The sequence below is a fragment of the Tursiops truncatus genome, chromosome 9 (genome assembly GCF_011762595.2).
Source record: "Tursiops truncatus isolate mTurTru1 chromosome 9, mTurTru1.mat.Y, whole genome shotgun sequence".
In the NCBI taxonomy this organism is placed as follows: Eukaryota; Metazoa; Chordata; class Mammalia; order Artiodactyla; family Delphinidae; genus Tursiops; species Tursiops truncatus.
This window is the reverse complement of record NC_047042.1, coordinates 94568756-94590441: the sequence shown is the minus strand read 5'-3', so window position 1 is coordinate 94590441 and position 21686 is coordinate 94568756. Positions and strand designations below refer to the sequence as shown.

Below are 21686 nucleotides of genomic sequence, written 5' to 3'. Positions count from 1 at the left end.
ACAGAGCTATTTCAGATCCCATTCCTCAGGCCCGCTGCTCGTGCTTAAGCATGTGACCCGTGTTACCAATAACTCAGGACAGGAGCAATTGTTAAATCCCCCTTAAAAAAAAAATCTGCAACTTTAGGCTCTATTTCCTGATTCCCGTATGATGTAAAATGATGAGAAAATAAAGACCACTGCACTTTCTTCTACTCTTTTCCTTACTTGTGCCTTCTGACAATTATAGCATTACTTTTACACTGAAATATGTAGAAAATTTCTGTAATTATAATATGGTTTATATGCCTTTGCTCTAAATTACACTAAAAGAAAAACACCAAAGATCATTATTCAAGAATGAGATAAGTTTTTATTTAGCTCCTGAGTTTTTCCCATGGCTGTCTCCCAGTTATTCCTCTTTCTTGAATTACTGTTTTTAGTAATTAGTAATTACTCATAATTACTGAATTATTAGAATATTTTCTCTATTTTTTTCCTTCAGAAGAGTCTAAGAATTTCTAAATCTTGTATCACTTCATATCTAAAGTATGTATTTGTTATTTTATTTTTATGAGATTTCAATGTTGGGTCAGTAGTACTCGTTAGTTCATAGCACATTACCATCTCTGGTCCAGGCAAGAATCCTCATTGGTTGATTGATCCATTGCTTCCCTTTTGTCCCTATATCATTTCCCATTACGCAAACATGTTAGTGTGTGTGTATATATGAATATACATTTTTAATATTGTTAGTAGAAAAAGTGCCTTATTGTGTTTGCATTTATTTTAATTTACATAGATAGGTTCTGTCATTTATCACGATTCTGTTTCCTACTATGTGTACTGTGTTTTCTATCCATCCACATTTCTCTGTGTGCATCTAATCCGTTGTTTGGTGTGTATCTACAAGTGTTGCTTACCTTTCTTCCAATGATTGACACCAAGTTCAAATGTATTTTAAATTTTCTTTAAAAATCTTCCTTGTGGGCTTCCCTGGTGGCACAGTGGTTGAGAGTCCGCCTGCCGATGCAGGGGACACGGGTTCGTGCCCTGGTCCAGGAAGATCCCACATGCCGCGGAGCGGCCGGGCCCGTGAGCCATGGCCGCTGAGCCTGCGCGTCCGGAGCCTGTGCTCCGCAACGGGAGAGGCCACAACAGTGAGAGACCCGTGTACCGCAAAAAAAAAAAAAAAAAAAAATCTTCCTTGTGTTTAAATGTATTTAAGCCCTTCTAATTGAATTTGTGCCTTCTGATTGAATGTTCAAATGGAAATATATGTATATGAATTGTACAGGCAGTAAATGTCTGAATGAACTTGTGTTAAACACAAGGATTCCTATGTATAATAGTCTAGAGAATTGTTTTCCTAATAAAAGCAATCTTTTGACAAAAGACAAATCCTGCTTGCATGTTGAGACCTGGATACAGTAGAATAAGTTCTCAGAAACTTACAATATACAGCACAAAAGGCATAGTTGCAATAAAAGTAAAATGACTGTACAAGGAGACCTAGATACCTTAGTTTGGTAATATGTCATATATTAAATACACTTTAAAGCAATATTTTATTAAAATGAAGACTATCTTTTGGAGCTTATTCCTTCAGAGTTATCTGAATTATGAAAAATACATTTTTTACTCTATTATTGAATGCATGCATGTCTTGACATTTTCCCATAAGAACTTGAGGTATCTTTCTACAAAGACTGTATACCCTGAGGATAATGAATAGGGTAGGAATGGAAAAGCATTAGTTTGTAGGAGAGGCATTTCCAAGTATTTTATTTAAAAGCAAAGCTTGTGGCCTTGATTGAGCATTACATTTAACTTTAACCTTCTTGTAAACTGAAAAATTGAAAACATGGTAGATTATATCAGTTTTCATAATCAGAATAGAAGAAGCATACTCATTTCTCAGGGCAGATACTCTATTTCCTGGTAGAGGTACGCCCCACTGAGCATCTCCTACAGCAGCTGTGGGTACAGGAAAGAGGCTAACCATTAGTAGGGTTTACACTGAATTTTCAACGTTAGAAGCCCAGTTCTCAGATAAAAAGCAGAGATTTTACTGAGGAAGCAATGTTGTATTTACACTCAAGCAAGTGTTTGATTAAGAGCCTAGAATTCTGTATCACTTAGTGCTATATCTTTAGCACGTGGAATCTTGGAAGTGGCAGGTATAGGTAGGAATTCTGATTCTGCCCCTTGCTACCTGTGTGGTCCTGGACACATTTAATCTCTGCAAACTTCAATTTTCTGATATATATAGGTAATAATTAACAATAAACTACCTTGTAAAACTGTTGCTAGGATTAAGTCAGGTGAAAGTTCCTAGGATAATTCAGTACGTACTACATAAGTGTGTTGTTAGGATTAAGTGTGATAAACCACGTGAAGTTCCTAGGATGGTACCTGGTGCGTATGGCCAGGTCTTCAGTGAGCATTAATGGGCCTTCCTTGCCCTTCCCCATCTTAACGAGCCTTCCTTCTCTACCTCAGGGAAAGCACAAATTGCACGTCGATACCGGAATGGAAGGTGATTGGTGTGGCCTCATTCCTGTTGGACAGCCATGCAATCAGGTTACGACAACAGGCCTAAAGTGGAACGTCAGTAAGTAAAACCCTTGCACAAAGGGAGGTTTTCTTTTTTTCTTTTTTTAAAAATTTCTCTTGATAAATAATTAGAAGTGGAATTGCTAGGTCATATGGGAACTCTATGTTTAACCTTTCAAAGAACTGTCAGACTATTTTCCAAAGCAGCTGTACCAATTTTATATTCCTACCAGTGATGTATGAAGGTTCCAGTTTCTCCATATCCTCACCAACACTTGTTGTTGTTATTATTATTATTCCCATCCTAGTGAGTATGAAGTGTTATCTCATTGTGGTTTTTATCTGCTTTTTCTGGTGACTAATGATGTTGAATGTATTTTCATGTGCTTATGGGCCATTCGTATATTTTCTTTGGAGTAATGTCTATTTAGATCTCTTGCATATATTTTAATTGGGTTATCTCTTTTTTTATGTTGAGTTGTAAGATTCCCTTATGTATTCTGGATAAAAGTCCTTTATCAGATATATGATTTGAAAATATTTTCTCAGAGTCTTTGGCATATCTTTTTATTTTCTGAAATTTAATTAAGTGTATTAAGTTAATCTAATTTAAATTTGATGAAGTCTAACTTTTTCTTTTATGGATCATACTTCCGGTGTCGTATTTAAGCACTCTTTGCCCAGCCTTCTTCACGATTCCGTACGCCTGAAACCTACTTTACTTTTCCAGAGAAGTAGCTATTCTTACTAAAATAGTTATTTTTATAATCAAACACCTGAGATTTTATAAGATTAACTGTTCTTACTAAATTTTAAAGTGTTCTTCAGTACTTATGAACTGTATTCAGTACTGTACCTCGGTACTAGTCATACTAAAACTGTCTGGTTTGAAAAGAACAAAAAATGAGGTGGATCTGTTCATGAAATAAATTCCAAAAGAAACTATCAGGCATTATGAAATGAATCATCCCTAGTCTCTAAGAATAACAGTAGTTTAATCAAAGGGCTTTGACTGAATGTCAAAGGGATTATTTCATGATTGACCAATACCTCTAAGGTTGTAAAAAGTAAAATACGGAACCATGTCATTCTTCTATAACATGTAAAACTTTGAGGTTCCTACAAGGAAATAAATATTTCAAGAAATAAATACACGGAAGATTAAAAGATATTTTAAAAGGCCTTTCTATAAGCCATTGCTGAAACAATTAGGAAAAGAACTAGAGATATTTTGAAGCAAATGTCTGGCAATCTCATCAGAATTTGAAAGGACGGTGAGAACAGATCTCCTCCAGTGCATAGAAATCTGTGTGACAGGCTTTGAAGCGGTTAGCTGAAACTGACATGAGCTCCCATCAGAAGCTTTATTTGAAAACATTTCCAGCCTAAAACAGTTGTTTTACTGTCTGGAGCTCCCATTCTTTCCAAGGACCCAGTCTAGACAATGGTGAGTTTCCTCCTGGATCTGGTAGTGACCTCACTTTCCAGGGCCAACGCCAAGACACGCTGGGCACTGTGCAAAGTGAACAGGAGGGTTGACCGTATAGCTTCCTTTATCTTACAGGAACAGGCAAGAGTTGGAGGATACAAGAGATTCTTCTGTGCTCGTTAGAACATCCTCAGAACCCCTGCATTCCACACCAAAATGCACATCCTAATTCTTTTTTTTTTTCTAATTGAAACTTATAAAAATGTTTTATACAATTTTTAAAGGTTATATCCATTTACAGTTATTACAGAACATTAGCTATACTCCCCGTGTTGTGCAGTACATCCCGATCGTACACCCAGTAGTTTGCACCTCCCACTCCCCTCCCCCTATATTGCCCACCCTCCACCCGTAACCACTAGTTTGCTCTCTGTATCTGTGAATCTGCTTCTTCTTTGTTATATTGACTAGTTGGTTGTATTTTTTAATTCTACATGTAAGTGATATCATACAGTATCTGAGTAATAACATTTAGTCCAGGAAGGGGCCTTGGGCATGACGGAGCTTTTAATCTTCTTGTCTGTGATGATGTTTCAGTCCTGCCGAAATGCTCTACACTATTACTTACCTATATATTTACAGATTGCTTCAACTTTTGAAATAGATACTTTTTTCTCTACAACTCTGTGAAAATAAGAAATAGGAACTTCATAGGATATGAAAAGCAACAGAGTTGAGATGCAAATGTTTCATCAATGGTATGTGGTAAAAGTGCTAATGAATGGGGTCTTCTGATAGGTAATATTGCCTCATTAAAAAGCCATAAAAATAACTGAAATGACACCATGTTGGCTTGGAGAGACGTGGATAGATCTTTTTCACAGAGAGGGTCCTGCTTTACTCAGTGTCATTATGAAAGCAGAGCTCGATGTCAGTTTGTCTGTCACCCCTACAAAGTGGCAGGACAGGACTGGACCCAGAGGAGGAGAAAGGAGCTATAGTAACTTAGGAGTTGCTCACATCCTGGGTCAAGGAGCATAAGCAAGTCCTCATAAGGAAACGCATCACAATCTTCCTCAGGCGGTCCGGGGGCTGGCACTCCCCCTGTCTGCGCCCACACTAAAAGATGAGTCCACTTTCCGATACGAATCACCTGTTTCAATCTGTGGTATCTCCCATCATGGTCTGTGTTTAAAACAAGTGCCTGTGGTGGTACCACCATCCAGAAGTGTATCTTTACTAATTTTGTTGAAACTACCTCTATTATAATACTTTAATTCATAGCAATATACTGTGAACAGTCTGTGGTGTGTGTCTGGCACTAGAGTTTCTCTAGGCTGTGTACACATGGGACTAAAGCAGCTAGCTGCATCATAGGCAATGGCATCCTCATCTTTACTAGACCTGCCATGTAGCTCTGAGGGTGGAAATGCCAGTGTCCACTCATTTCAGGAGTACACAGGCGTTCCCGTGCTTCACGTCCTTACCCTCTTCTTGGTACTGTCAGATTTAATCATTTTTGCCAGTCTGCTGAGTGTCAGTGATATTTCACTGTGGTCTCTGATTGCTGGTGAGGGAGAGCATCTGTTTGTAGTTAGTAGCCATGTGGATTTCCTCTTCTGTGAATTGCTACTTTCTTCTGCCCTTTTAGCCCTTGGACTGTTTGTTTCTTTCTTACTAATTCTTAGAAGCTCTTCCGACCCTAATGATCTTCCTCCTGGCTATACATTGCCTTTGCCTTTTGTTTATGCCATTTTTGTACACAGAGAGGTTATTAAGTTAAAGGTAGTCAAATTTATCAGTCTTTTTCTTTCAGATTTGTAATTTCTGTGTCATAAATCATCTTTCTATTCCCTGTGGTTGTAAAGATGTTCTCACAGTTTAGTTTTGAGGGCGATTTTTTTAGGTTTCTCCTTTCACCTGAAATTGGTTTTTGTGTATGATATGAGTTAGGGATCTAATTTTTTTTCCTTACTGATAACCAACTGCCCTAGCATCGTTTATCATCCTTTTTCCAGTGATTTGTGATATACCATAAGTTTTCATATTCATGGGTATGTTTCTTTGATCTCTAGTCTCTTCCTTTGACTTACATTCTTCTTCCTGTACTGATACCACACTGCCTTAATTAACATAGCTTTATAATAAATATTGAAATGTGTTGAGTCTACCAACCTTGTTCTTCGAAATTTTCATGGCTATTCCTGGCTTTTTTCTCTTCTTTGTAAACTTTAGCATTAGCGTGACAAGTGTCACGCATACAATTCCATCGTAATTTTTATTGGGATTACATTTAATTTACAGATTATTTTGGGGAGACCAGAACAATTGGGGAAGAGAATTCCTGCATGAAACTGAGTCTTCCCATCCATAAACATAATGTATCTCTCCATTTAATTAGAACTTTTTAATTGCTTTTGATAATTAAAAAAATTTGTCCAAAAGATTCTGTACTTCTTACATAAGATTTGTCTGTAGAAACCTTGTATTTTGTGCTGCCGTTGTAACTACACCTTTAAAAATTACAGGACTTCCCTGCTGGTCCAGTGGTTAAGACTCTGCGCTTCCAATGCAGGGGGCGTGGGTTCAATCCCTGGTCAGGGAACTAATAACATTCTGCGTGGTGCGGCCAAAAAATAAATAAAAATGATATTTTCTGAGTTCATTGGCGCTATATACACATACAAGTGACTTCAGTAGATTATATTAATATATTTCTGAATACTTTCATTGTTTCTAAAAAAGTGACTTGGGTTTTCTATAGAGCCACATTTTTGTTAGTAATCGAGTTTTCTTTCTTCTTCATCTGTAACAAATAGGATTGTGTTCAGTTATGAGTAACTGCCCCCCTTTCCCCCTTCATGTAGCAAAGTATAGAGTTAAGTAGTTACAGGGCAAGGTTTCTATGGTTTCCTCAGCCTTTGCCTCAAAACATAAGATGTCTCTGTTGCAACTCCAGCCACTATGTTCCCCGTTCGGCATCAGGTGGGAAAAAACGGAAGAGAGGAAGTAGGGCAGCACATATTGCAGGAAAACAAGGCATCAGGGATTCCCAGCATTTCCAGAAATCCTTCCTGCATCTAATCTTTTGCCTCAGTGGCTAGAACTATCAAATACCACCCTAGCAGCAAAGGAGTCTGGGACATGAAATTTTTTAATCTAAGGACATAGTCACCGCAAATAAAACCGAGGTCCTGTCAGTGAGGAAAGAAAGAATGAGTAGGAGTCTGCTCTTCTTTCAAAAAAATGCCTTTTCTTTGTCTGCCATCTTGATGAACACTTTAGCCACATATATAATAAAAACTCTTTTAACTTTCTTCCAGCCATAGTCTTCTGGATTTCTGTTGTTGCTGTCGATGAATCCACGATCAGACTAATTCTTATTTGTTTATAATGTCTTTAACTCTATCAACTCTTTAGACCTTATGTTTTTCTTTGATGTTCTGCAGATTTACTACAGTATGTTTAAGTGTAACTTCTCTCTTGCTCTAGTTGGTTTTCCTTAGCTCTGATAATTGGTGTTCATTGATTCTGAAAATTTTTCAGATATCCCCATTTTTCAGACAAGGGCATGGTAGTTCAAAGCCCTAGTTAGTGATTTGCCCAAATTCATATCGTTAAGGGATTGATACACTCAAAATTTGAATTCAGGTCTTCAATGCTGTTTTTCCTGTTTCTAACTAGTAAATGAAAGACCTTCCATATAAAATAAGTTGATGTTTTAAAAAAATCACTAAAATGAATTTGGGATAAAGAGAAAAATACAAGAGGAAGTTAACTGTAAACAGGGGAAAGAAAGTAAAGGAGATAGGAAAGAGGACAATAATGGTAGGAAATTAAAAGTAATTTGGAAGAAAAATAAAAATGCTGAGGGACAGAACTTTTAACTTCTCTACACTTTTGCCTAAGAAAAATATTAAATGGTGTTGCCCTCCATTTGCCCAGGCCTCTGCTTTATAACACTCAAATTGAGTTTGAAATTATGCATTCATTGTTCTTCATTGTTCCTTTTTTTGTGTTTTTTCAAAGAAGTATAGATATAAATGACAGAGTGAAATAATTTTGTAGCATTGACTGAAAGAGACTCAAATCTAGCCCAAGTGAAAGAGTTCTGAAAGAAAAAGAATTCTGAGAAAACAGTTTGAAAAGATTTTTCATCTCTATGGAAATGCTTTGTAATAGTGTGTACAGGTACCAAGATTTTCTGCAGGAGTTCTCTGTGAGTTTTTTTTTTTCCTATCTATCTATCTATCTATCTATCTATCTATTTATTTATACATCTTTATTGGAGTGTAATTGGTTTACAATGGTGTGTTAGTTTCTGCTGTATAACAAAGTGAATCAGCTATACATATACATATATTCCCATATCCCCTCCCTCTTGCGTCTCCCTCCCACTCTCCCTATCCCACCCCTCTAGGTGGTCACAGAGCACAGAGCTGATCTCCCTGTGCTATGCGGCTGCTTCCCACTAGCTATCTGTTTTACATTTGGTAGTGTATATATGTCCATGCCACTCTCTCACTTCGTCCCAGCTTACCCTTCCCCCTCCCCATGTCCTCAAGTCCATCCTCTAGTTGGTGTGCGTCTTTATTCCCGTCCTGCCCCTAGGTTCTTCATAACCATTTTTTTTTGTTTTTTTAGATTCCATATATATGTGTTAGCATATGGTATTTGTTTTCCTCTTTCTGACTTACTTCACTCTGTATGACAGACTGTAGGTCCATCCACCACTGTGAGGATTTTTAAGTGCCAGCCTAACAAGGGAACAGTTCAAGCATCTATTAAAAAAACAACAACAACAACTACAGTTGTTATTAATGCAGTTTCAGTGAGAAACTCTTAATTCTCACTCCATTATGCCTCACAAGGTGATTCTAGTCAGTTGTCATGGTTCAACAATAGCTATACACACTTAGGGTATAACCTTTGTGAGCTCACGCCACTAATGTGTAAGATGTTTCATGTTTCTAAATGTCTTTATTATTATTTTAATTATTGCTTTTCTAGTCCAGCCCTTGAAAAAAAGCATTCTGAAACTGTGATGTCAACATTTCCTCTTTGATTCGAGGACAATATCTTTTGTGTCTTCATTCTTTTGACAATCAGTGACCCTCTTTGAGTTGAAGAGATTGTTACAATTTTTACATAAAATACATGCTTCAGGGATCAGAGTTGATGATAATAATGATGGCTTTTAAAAAATTAATTTTTTTTTTTGCCCCAAGGAAGATGTTAGCTAAAGTTTCCCTCCCCAAGACCATTTTCTCAAGTTTACAATTTGGTGAAATGACTGTATTTCATCATAGCCAAGATGTCATCAGTTGTAAGATGCATTATTATTTTGTGTACACTGAGAAATAAATGCTACTAATTATAATTGCAGAGATGTGGGGAAATATACGTTAAAACTGATAAAATATGGTAGATCAAATAGAATAGAAATTTACGAATCAAACTATATGCACAGACATACCACTCTTAAACCTGTTGTGAAAAATTGCAGAAGCCTCTGAAATGGGCAAAAAGATACCTGTGTGTCTTGCAGTGGATTGTTTGGCCTGGTCTAGAGGCCCTTGAAAGGTTATATGATTCTATAGGGTACCTAGCTTTTCATCGTCTTTGATTATTTTGCAATGTTGTAGAATTAGAAGTTAACTGATAAAGGGCAGGTCATACTGTATATGATTCCTGTTCATATAAGTCAGTTGAACTTTTGTTCTGTGAAAACTCCATGGATTATCACCCTATATAAATGGCCAATTTTCCATCCATTAGCAAATCCATTTCAGCACTCCTTGTTGTCTAAATAGGTCTGTCCTTTGTAGTCTCCTTTGAACCAGATTTTTACATCATAATAGTTTTCTCATTAATTAATAACTTAATTGAAATCTTTGATGTGTTCATTTTATATTTGTTTGAGTCTTTTTTTACCCTTTAAAAATTAAAAAAAAATTGTAATCACCTATGATATTTAAAGGATCACAAGCTGTTGCAGTCTTTAAAAAAAAAACAGTGTAAAGTGTTATTGCAAAATACCACTTCCGGTTGTATGCGGTAGGTCAGAGGGAGCTCTGGGACAAAGGTCTAATGATGTCACTTCCATATTTGTATCCCGGAAAAGGTCTCACAAAGGGCTGTACTTGAACTGTGCACTCTGTATCTATAAAGGATCATGGCCATGACTGAACCTTTTAAGCAAAAGAAATCAGACCAATATGCTCTTCTAGAAGGCAAAAGTTGATTCCAGTACTAGTAAACTAAGCTGAAAGGAAATGACATTTTTTTTAATTATTATTATTTTTTTGCAGTACGCGGGCCTCTCACTGTTGGGGCCTCTCCCATTGCGGAGCACAGGCTCCGGACGTGCAGGCTCAGCGGCCATGTCTCACGGGCCCAGCCGCTGCGCGGCATGTGGGATCCTCCCGGACCGGGGCACGAACCCGTGTCCTCTGCATCGACAGGCGGACTCTAAACCACTGCACCACCAGGGAAGCCTGGAGAAATGACATTTTTTAAGCAGTGTTATTGAAATATAATTCACGTATTATAAAATTGTTCTGTTCTTGATCACAGAAAGCAAGCATCCAGTGTTTTTAACATGAACTACGATGTTAGCTGTTGGTTTTTCACAGATGTCCTTGATCAGATTGAGGAAATTCTATTCTATTCCTAGTTTGTTGAGTGGTTTTACCATGGAAGGGTTTTGGACTTTGCTTTTTTTTTTTTTTTTTTGGTCTATTGAGATGATCATGTGATTTTTTTAAAAAAAAATCCTGTTGATATAATAATATATTACATTAATTGAATTTCCGATATTAAATCAAACTTAAATCCCTCGGATAAGTTCCACTTGGTCACGATGTATAATTCTTCCTCTGTGTTGTTGGATTCAGTTTCCTAGTATATTTTTGAGGATTTTTGCGTCCACATTCCTAAGATACATTGTTTTGCAGAGTTTTTTTCTTGTGATGCCTTTGACTGGTTTTCTAATCAGGGTGGTACTGACATCTGCTCTTAAAGTCCAGGCATTCAGGAGGGAACCTCCAGGGAAGTCAACCAAGGCAGCAAGAGTGAAACACCAGTGAAGTAGGTCTAGCAGACAGGATGCAGATTTGGGGAGGACATAGCATAGAGGAAACTCTGGTTGCGGGAGACACCTGAAGTGTGTTCTGACCCAAAGATAGGTGGCGCCTTGTGCCTTTTGCCCTCCTTTAGTTGTGTGCTTGCTGCTAGAGACAGGAGGGAGGAGAGAATGAGACCTGTAGGGCCAGCTTGTATCTAATTGAATACATAACAGGGGCTGGCTGGCCCTTCTAAGGAGGAAGTTTAGGTCACTGAACATTTAAACAAGCCCAACCTGCTGGGGAAGCAGTTTCATTTACAGGAAATTCTATTGAATAATCTCTAAGTGTTCCTTTAAAAAGCAATTATCTCCTTCTCTTGGATAAAGACAAGGAGCAGCCTTTCCCCCTTCTGTGTTTAATTAACCATCAGTGGCTTTGCATCTTCACTGCTTTATATTATTAATTTAGAAAAGTCATTAATGTTTCCATAGGTCATTTTTATTTATAAATAGAAAGTGCTAGCTATAAATTCCAATATTGATTTTTCTCCAATAATAACTTTTTACTAAGGATCTTTCAAACCTGAGGAATAATAAGTTCCTTCACAAATTTATGTAAATTTAAATGTGTGAAAGATTTATTTTTCGTAATAGCTGTACCTAGAATATTACATTTATTTATATATGTCTAAATAAATTAGGATGGTAATTACAGATAAATATTTTCACAAAGGTTTCTCAAGGAAGCCTTATATTTCTATTTGTAGGGCCCTGAATATTTTCAAATATTTGGTAAGATTTAAAGTGTAACAGTGCATACTGAGTTCATTGCTCTAGGCTGTATTGTTTTTTTTTTTAATTGGAGTATAGTTGATTTATAATGTTGTATTCATTTCTGCTGTACAGTAAAGTGAGTCAGTTATACGTATACATATATCCACTCTTTTTTAGATTCTGTTCCCATATAGGTCATTACAGAGTATTGAATAGAGTTCCCTGTGCTATACAGTAGGTTCTTATTAGTTATCTATTTTATATATAGTAGTGTATATATGTCAGTCCCAATCTCCCAATTTATCCCTCCCCCCCTTCCCCTCAGTAACCATAAGTTTGTTTTCTACACCTGTGACTCAATTTCTGTTTCGTAAATAGGTTCATTTGTACCATTTTTTTAGACTTCACGTATAAGTGATATCATATGATATTTGTCTTTGTCTGACTTCACTTGGTGTGACAATCTCTAGGTCCATCCATGTCGCTGAAAATGGTATTATTTAGTTCTTTTTTATGGCTGAGTAATATTCCATTATATATATGTACCACATCTTCTTTATCCATTCCTCCGTCGATGGACATTTAGGTTGCTTCCATGTCCTGGCTATTGTAAATAGTGCTGCAATGAACATTGGGGTGCATGTATCCTTTCGAATGATGATTTTCTTCAGATATATGCCCAGGAGTGGGATTGCTGGATCATATGGTAGTTCTATTTTTAGTGATTTCTTATATTTTCAACTATGTTATGGAAATAACAGAGCATTACAGTCTTGATTAATGGAATATATTAAAAAAGAAACCTTTATTGTTGATACCACATCTTGATTTTTTAATGTATCCTTGATAATATGTGCCAGCAAATGACAATTTCTATGATGTATAGTCCAGACTCTATGACTGTTATTTCCTTGACTTAGAATCTAGGATAATTATATTGATAGTATCAGAATGTTGAAAGGCACATCATCATTTGTCTTGACCTGTGATTTTCAAATGAAATAATGAAGATCTAAAAGTGACTTCCACAAATCACATGGTGTTGTAGGGCCAGAGCTGGCCTGGAACACAGATGTCTCTATCCCAACACAGGGCTTTTTCCTCCTAGGCTCCTTCACTACTAGCAGTGTAGAAAACTTTGATATTTGATAATAGATTCAAATATATATAAAGATAGGTAAATGTAAAATGTGTGATGTTTGATAGGGAGATTGAAAAATATAACCATATTTGTTAAAATTTTCATGATATAAGTTTTCAGCTGTATCAGTTCCAAATTGCTGCTATAACAAATTACCACAAACTAGAGGCCTAAAACAAGCTCATCATGTACAGTTCTGGAGGCTGAAGTCCCGAATGGGTCTTATGAGACTAAAATCCAGGTATTGACAGAGCTGCAGTCCTCCTAGAGGCTAGGGTGGAGAATCCTTTTCTTACCATTTCAGCCTCCAGAGGCTGCCCACATTTCTTGACTCATTCCTTCCTTCATTGTCAAGGCCATCAGTGTAGCATCATCAGTTCTCTCTTTCTTTGACCTCTGCTTCTATTGTCACCTCTCTTTCTCTGACTCAGACTCTGAGCCACCCTCTTTTAAGGACGTTGTGACTACCCTGGGTAATCCAGGATAATCCTAGCTCATGCTTTTTAATTTAATCACATCTGAAAAATCCCTCCTGCCATGCAAGTAACTTATTTAAAGGTTCTGAGGATTATAATGTGGACATTTTGGGGGTGCCATTATTGAGGCTGTCATTTAAGTCTGTAATCAATAAGTTCAGTAATTTCCTGGAATAATACGTATTGAATACGGTTATTACATCACTGAATCTTTACAGTTACTCTGAAAAGTAATGTACGAAGACTGTTTACATGTCCTTGAGAAACTGAATCTCAGTGTTATTCATCGTGGCCTCAGATAACATGTGGTAAAGACTCAAGACAAAATAGACACAAAATATTGTGTGAGCATGATTTATTTGGTGTCCACAAAGAGGGGTGAGAGAGACAATTTCCATTCACTCTTGTTTCTGTTCTCCAAGGATTGTGGTCAAGTTTAGTCCAGTGTATATTCTGATCCCTGGGAGCCATGAAGGAAGTCAGGTTTGCATCTGGTCAGCCGTGAGTTTGTAATCGGGCTTTTATTAGACATATTCCTTCTTTCTATCCTTTTTTGAGTGCTTCTCTTTTTTAGCCTTTGAGGCTGCATTTTAATGAGAAACTGATAGTTTCTACCAATAACAGGCAGCAATCTGATGTGTGATTAAGATGGTGAAAAACAAAAGGCAGAGAATTTGACTCTTGTATTGCTTTCTTAGTTACATATTATTTGAGTCTCAGGACTCTGCGGGTCCTTAACCATCGATCAGATATGTATCATTAATTTGCTGAGCACGCATACACCAGCAAACTACTGACTGACTACTTATCTGCTCTCACTTTTATTCCTGCCCCTTCCACACACACAAACACCAATGCCGCACACATATACTTGCACTACAATATGGTACAAGTTTGGGTTTTCTTATTATATACATAGATTTGATCAGTCTGGGGTCATAGAACACAGAACTGCTGCTTTTGATAATTTCTGAATATTAACACTGAGGAATAATCGCACAAAATGACAATCATGGGGAACTTGAGGACCCAACTTTTATGAAAAAGGCAAAGTTGGGTAAGGGGGAGCTTGATAAGCAGTAGATATTATTTCTCTGGGGAGAAAAATACAAAGAGGAACAAGATTGTTTTTTTTTAGACTATGTTATTCTGCAGGATTTTCAAAAATTATACTGTTAGCAAATATTACATTTGCCAGACATATAAGACTAATGACATACAGCCTACAACAAATTTGTATTAAATACTGTATATTTCGTGAACTCAGCTCCAATTCTATTTTCTATGTTATAGGATTTGAAGCAGATATGAATGATTTTTCTTAAGTCCTTACCCTTTTGTGATTCTGCTAGAGCACGAGAAACCCACAGTAATTTACTGTATGCCATAATCATCCTGTTTTGTTTTTAGAAAACTCCCAACAACCTGACAACACACATTTGTTATGGTTGAGTCTAGGCATTTAAATATCAAAACAGTTAACATGCATTTGTAGGGAATATGACAAATGGGAATGTGTGAGCAGACCAATTTTTCATTGACCTGCATTCAAGAACACTATTATAACTCAGGCACGCCTCCCAAGTTGTCTAAATGAGTTGATTTCCTAGTATTTATGTGGGCAGGTTGACTGATGAGAATGACTTTGGTATAAGCTCAAGCGTCCCTTTCTATTTCCCCTCCTCCAGGCTTCACTTTTGTGCTGATTCAGATGTGAGCTCTGTGCATTCAACCATCCAGCTAATATACTGAGACAAGAAAGCAATAACTTTTGCTCATTACATGAACTGTAGAGAAAGAATCAAGGGGTTCCGATGAATAAACTTTTACTATGGGAACAGCTCACTGGGCATAATTTTCTTCTGGGTCCAAATAATCATATGGTGTGTTTTGAATATACTTTCTTCTACCTGTCTTTTCTCTACACTCATTCTTATTCAGGTATAACATCAACTCTTTTATGAATGCAGAGTATTATTATCCTCATTTTATAGATGAGGAAACTGAGACCCAGAATGTTCAATGAATTGTCCAAGTTCATGTCTCCTAACTCAGTCCTCCATGCACAGAAAGTGGATCCGTCACTGGTTATTTACATATCTATTTTTAAAAGCGTTCGACTTGGTGAAGTAACCTATCTCAACATCCTTTTTCTAAATGAAAATAGAATTTTCCTGGACATTGGGCAGGTTCTAAGACAAAGGAGACAGCGAATTAACACCTTGGCAATTAAACTCATGATATGAGCCCTACCTAAGACATTCCTTTCCACTCTGTGAGCCACAAATCAGAACCCATGCAGATTTGAAGAGTGTGTAAATTAAGTGTAACTTATGCTCACCGTGATGTGTGATGTCTGGGGTGATTATAAACCAAATGTCATTCATCGCGGTTCTCAAGTATTTGTGGTAAGGACTCAAGGGAAAAAAAGACTTACATTCACAAAGGGGGATAAATGGTTAAAGCAGGATTTTTGATGAAAAGGAAGGAGCAATGATAAAAGGGCAAGATGTTTTGGCTGCCGGAGGTTTAGATGGCAGGCAGGTTTCTCAGCTGTGAGCTGCTCCTGTGTCCTGTAGATTGCTTGGAGGTCAGATTGTGAAAAAGCTGAAAGTATTTAGAGAACACTAGGCTTAAATTAAAAGAAGGGCAGATCACACTGGGGAAGTGCCCAAAATGCAGACTAAATTAGAAGCATCTGCATAAAGGCGCTTTGAAATATGTCTGTGGACCCCAAATAAAGTTTGTAGTGAAGAAATATTTGCATAATGTGTTTTTGTTACAGTGCAAGGGAAACTCAACGTACAGATTACATAGAGAGAAAGTTCTCAAGCTTAAGAGGTGTATTTGGGAACTAGCAAGAGAGGGTAGAGGTCTTCTTCTGGTTTTGAGATTATAAAACAGCCAAAAAAGGAAACAAATCAGTGCTTTAAACCGTTTGACAAAGTAACTCTCTGGAGATTATTGTATAACATGTAACTTACCTTCTTCTCTCTGTGTAATTTGTACCTTGAGTTTCCCTTGAAACGTAGCAAAAAACATTTATACAGCTATTTACTTCAGTTAATAATGTGGGGGAAAGATGACAGTAGCGTTCAAGCCCTGACTGAAACGAATGAATTATATGGCCCCAGGACGTCATACGGATCCTTCATCTATACCAAGAGGGTTGCTAGATGATGTCAGAGGTTTTCTTCAGCGTGGAACTGTGGCTTCTGAAGCCACAGAGAAATAAGCGGGTCCAGATCATAAATGCCAGGAGCTTAATGTTCAAGGAGACACCTCTCTCCCCCTTAATTCCCTATGTGATGGCAATTAAAGTCCCCGTGGGAAGCAGCAAGAGGACCAGACTCAGGAGACTTCTGTCTGGGGTTGCTGTGCAGCCCCTCTTCGCATAGATGTCGTGCGATGTGGTTCACTGTATGGAAGTGGCTTTGAATGTTGCAAAGGAGGACGTCCTGTGTCATCGTTACAGTTTATCATCTCTTGCTGAAGGTTCTCACTCTTCAGAAGTTCACAGTGAGGCTAGAAATGGGAGATGGTCATGATTATTCCTCATTTACTCTGAGAAAGAATGGACGCTCTGGCTGCAGGAATACAACATTTTCTGATAATGATTTATTAGTAGTGTTGTGATCTCCTGCTTGCCCCAGTGCCATGTCATACTTTGGCCGCCTCTCAATTTATTTGCAAGGTTTCACTTTGGAGAAATCATATCGGCCTTTTTCACTCATCTGTTTTCTAGACCACATTTAATTGCAAATTAACAACTCGTCTCTCAACTGTTCCTAAGTCTGGCTTTTCTTGTGTGTGTGTGTGTGTGTGTGTGTGTCTTAAGAACGTGCTTAGAAAACATTATCAAAGCAAGAAGGCTTTCTGATTTTACCAGCTACAATTGATAACCAATTTTTATTTTTAACCATCGAAAAAAATTATTTATTTGCAGTATATCAGTGTTAAGTCTGCCAGGAGAGAGAAACAGGTTCTGGGCAATTTAAATCTGACATATAATTAAGAAAAATACATGTTCAAACCTGAGGTGTTTTCAGTTGACCTGAATCCCGCCAAAGGCTGATATTCTACAGATAAAGTAGATAAAGTTTTATTTCCTATACCTTGCATGGCACATTACTAACTAACAGGTAAATTAAATAAAGAAGGCTCCCCTGTTCTAGAAGGATACATTACCGAGGGCGGTGGGTATCTGGCTTGGGCTTGTTGGACAAAGTGAAGAAAGGCAGAGGTGCCGGCCTCCCTCTCATCCCGACCCACTGCTGCTGCAATTTTGATGTAATTATGAGCGCTGCTCTCACCTGCCATGAGGTTTCATTCTCTTTCCTTTAAAATGTGTGACTTTGAACTAAATGATCTCAATCTTTTTCATTAAGTCTTTCTTCTTTATTCTCAATAGCAGAATTAGACTATTTTGTTCTCTCCTCCTGAATACCTGTGAAAAGCACTTGAGATCCAACATACATGCCATTTCTCCCTTAAAACATGTCCCCAACCCCTAGTATTCTCAGAATATGTTCTCCCTTGAATATCTTCCTCTCCCTTACCCCCCACTAAAATCTTCATTCATCTTTAAGAGCCATTTCAAATCACATCCCTCACGAAGCTTTCCTAATTAAATGTGATTTTTCTTTCTTAACTTTGAATTCCTAAAGTGTGCTGTGCACCTCTCTTCAGTATGTTTACCTATTAGTGTCATTCTCTGTGCAGATTTTTTATTCCTTTTCTTAGAATGCATTCGCCTCAAGGATTTGGTGCTGTCATCTGTGTTTCCTCCTCGTCCTCTGGGATAGAGCCTTGCATGTTTTGTGTAATTAGCAACCTTTTTAAAATGAGCAAGTGCATTTTACCCCCATGAATTCTGTAATGGGACACAGAGTCAATTGCATTATGGTAAAAGATGCCGAAGCAAGAGTTCTATACTGTAAACCTTTAAAACAATTAGAATAATGAGGGCTAAGTTCAATTTTAAGGGTGAAAATAGTTGTAAACCCTGCCAAAAGTTGATATGGTTTAAAGTGATGCCATTTAGAATATGAATGTTAGTTACCAGAGATGGCTTTTTAGTATGAGTGTGTGTGTGTGTGTGTGTGTGTGTGTGTGAGAGAGAGAGAGAGAGAGAGAGAGAGATGCCTATCTAGGGAGTGGGCAGTGCAGGAGTGAATATGTAGAAATCTCACCATGTTGAGGATTTGGAGTGTTCGATGAATTCATTGCTCCCCTAGATGCTTTTCTCTGACCCATTTGTTTACTGCTCTTAATATGAGGCAAGGCCTAAAGCATTTCATTTTTAGATTCCCCTCTTACAGATGTTGAAGATGGTGGAAAACTATAATGTGAGGGCAAGTATCATTATAAAAAGAAAAGAAAATGGGATTGGTTCTCTTATTGTGTCTTAATTCATGAAACTTCTAATATTTGCTGTGCAAAAAGAAGAAAAACAGGAAAGTCCTAGTTTGGTTTATTCTACTGTGTCCTACAGGGCACTCTTACAGTATTATATAAATGTAAAAATTGGGTTTGTTTGTTCCAGTCATTTTGTATCTTTATCCAATTAACTAGATTATTAATTTCTCTAGTTTATGAGCCCTTTAAGTTTTCCTTCCCATTATTTAGAGTTTTGTAGTTGAAACTTTATAGTTAACTGTGTTTTCTGTTTAACTTTACCCATGAATACAATTTTAATAAAGAAGGTAGGAATAGAAGAAGAAAATGAGACTAGTACATCAATAACCTTACTGCACTTGCCCCTAAATAGTCTAAGAATTCAGTGGGCAGTGGTGGGGAGGTTACTTTGCTGTGTCTGTCAATAAAGCCAAACAAATTGATGACAAATTGTTACCCAGACGTGAATAGATTTATTTTGCTCTCTTCATTTCTCATTAAGAAAATGCTTGTCCTTTGCTTGGTCTGGTCCTGAGTTCCTTCTCTCTATAAACTGTCCCTAAATGATCTTATCACAGCCTATAACTTTAAATACATCTACATGCCATTGCTTCTCTCATGTATAGCTCCACCCCTTACCTCTCTGATTTTCTTCACCTGCTCTGGAATTCTGGGAACGTAAGCTGCTCTAGAGCATAGAAACTTCATGTCTTTTGTTTAGAAGTTGTCCCTCCTGCAGAGAAGAGTGTCTGGTGCAGAGGTGTTGTTGAGTAAACCTTTGTTGAATGAATGTCTGAGAACCGTATGTAAGATAACATGACCACGGCAAAATGTTTGGGTTTTGCTCCACCTGTTCTTTCTGTTTTCCCCATGTCAGTAAACCAACACAGACACAGTTGCACAAACCAAGAACCTAGATGACTTCTTCCTTTCTCCATGTCTACTCTTCATGATCAAAGTCCAGGCCATCTTCTTTTTATTTAACATCTTTATTGGAATATAATTGCTTTACAATGGTATGTTAGTTTCTGCTTTATAACAAAGTGAATCAGCTGTACATACATATATACACACACACACACACATATATATATATATATGTATGTATATATCCCCATATCTCCTCCCTCTTGCATCTCCCTATTCCCACCCCTCTAGGTGGACACAAAACACCGAGCTGATCTCCCTGTGCTATGTGGCTGCGTCCCACTAGTTATCTGTTTTACATTTGGTAGTGTATATATGTCCATGCCACTCTCTCACTTCGTCCCAGCTTACCCTTCCCCCTCCCCACGTCCTCAAGTCCATTCTCTACGTGTGCATCTTTATTCCTGTCCTGCCCCTAGGTTCTTCATCACCATTTCTTTTTTTAGATTCCATATATATGTGTTAGCATACGGTATTTGTTTTTCTCTTTCTGACTTATTTCACTCTGTATGACAGACTCTAGGTCCATCCACCTCACTACAAATAACTCAATTTCATTTCTTTTTATGGCTGAGTAATATTCCATTGTATATATGTGCCACATCTTCTTTATCCATTCATCTGTCGATGGACACTTAGGTTGCTTCCATGTCCTGGCTATTGTAAATAGAGCTGCAATGAACATTGTGGTACATGACTCTTTTTGAATTATGGTTTTCTCAGGGTATATGCCCAGTAGTGGGGTTGCTGGGTCATATGGTAGTTCTATTTTTAGTTTTTTAAGGAACCTCCATACTGTTCTCCATAGTGGCTGTATCACTTTACAATCCCACCAACAGTGCAAGAGGGTTCCCTTTTCTCCACACCCTCTCCAGCAATTTATTGTTTGTAGATTTTTTGATGATGGTCTTTCTGACTGGTGTGAGGTGATACCTCATTGTAGTTTTGTTTTGCATTTCTCTGATGATTAATGATGTTGAGCATCCTTTCACGTGTTTGTTGGCAATCTGTATATCTTCTTTGGAGAAGTGTCTGTTTAGGTCTCCGGCCCATGTTTGGCAGGCCGTCTTCTTATCTCTCCTGGAATCTGCAGTGGGCTTCTACTCCACCACCTCATTAAATCATCCTTCACAAAGTGACCAGAGCAATTGTCTTAAAGCCAAAATAAAACTGTGTCTCCCAGCATTTGGAACCCTTTAATGACTTTCCTTCATATTTCAAATAAAAGCCCCATTCCTGTCTGTGCCGAGGTCCTGCTCTAGGCTCTGGCCTCCTCCTGCCTCTCCAGCCACTGGTACCACTCTCCCCTCACTCCCTGGCTGTAGTCACGCTGCCCTTTTGGTTCCTGCCTTAGGCTCTTTGTACTTGTTTTTCTCTCTGCCCAGAATACTGTTCTTCATGCCTTCCTATCTTCCGATGGATCTCCCACATCGTATCATTTGAGTCTCAGCTAAGATGTTACTTCTTCATGGAGACTGTTTCTCGTAAGTAGATCTGAAATAGTACCCACGCCCTCTCCTCCCAACAAAGCCCATTGCCCTGTTTTACCTTCTTCATTGCAGTCATTACTGTTCGACTCTTATTAAATTATCGATAGCTCTCTTCCCCTCAGTAAAAGTTAAGCTTTATGAGAGCAAGGACATTGCCTGTCTAGTCTTTGCTTTATCTTGAGTCCTTAGAATGGTTCCTGCACAGAGTGAGCAACTAGTTGCTGAATGTAAACTCTCTACAGGATGGCGTCACGTGGTAGGTGCCGGGATTGAATCGGGAAAGAAGGATTAGCCTCGTTAAGCCTCTGAACCTCGCGTTCCATCTGCTTCGTTAAGAGTGGCTACAGTTAACTCTCTTAGAAAGAATTAGGGACAGCGGCCACTAAAGCAGAGCAGGAGGTTGGGGTGGAGATGGGTACACTGCCCTGCCTGGTCCCAGACTATTTTGGAC

General features: G+C 37.9%; 1 protein-coding gene across 6 annotated transcripts in view; it reads left to right on the top strand.

Moving 5' to 3' along the window:
• Window positions 1-21686, top strand: part of TPK1 (thiamin pyrophosphokinase 1) — a 332319-nt gene that overhangs the window by 231051 nt on the left and 79582 nt on the right. For 3 of the 6 annotated variants that reach the window (XM_073810031.1, XM_019933883.3, XM_073810032.1), the window contains 2 exons: window positions 2482-2593; window positions 21131-21229. In XM_073810031.1, coding sequence (XP_073666132.1) covers window positions 2482-2593; window positions 21131-21229 — 211 coding nt within the window. The remainder of the gene's footprint in view (window positions 1-2481; window positions 2594-21130; window positions 21230-21686) is intronic. The other 3 variants (XM_073810036.1, XM_073810033.1, XM_073810035.1) reach the window with 1 other exon arrangement.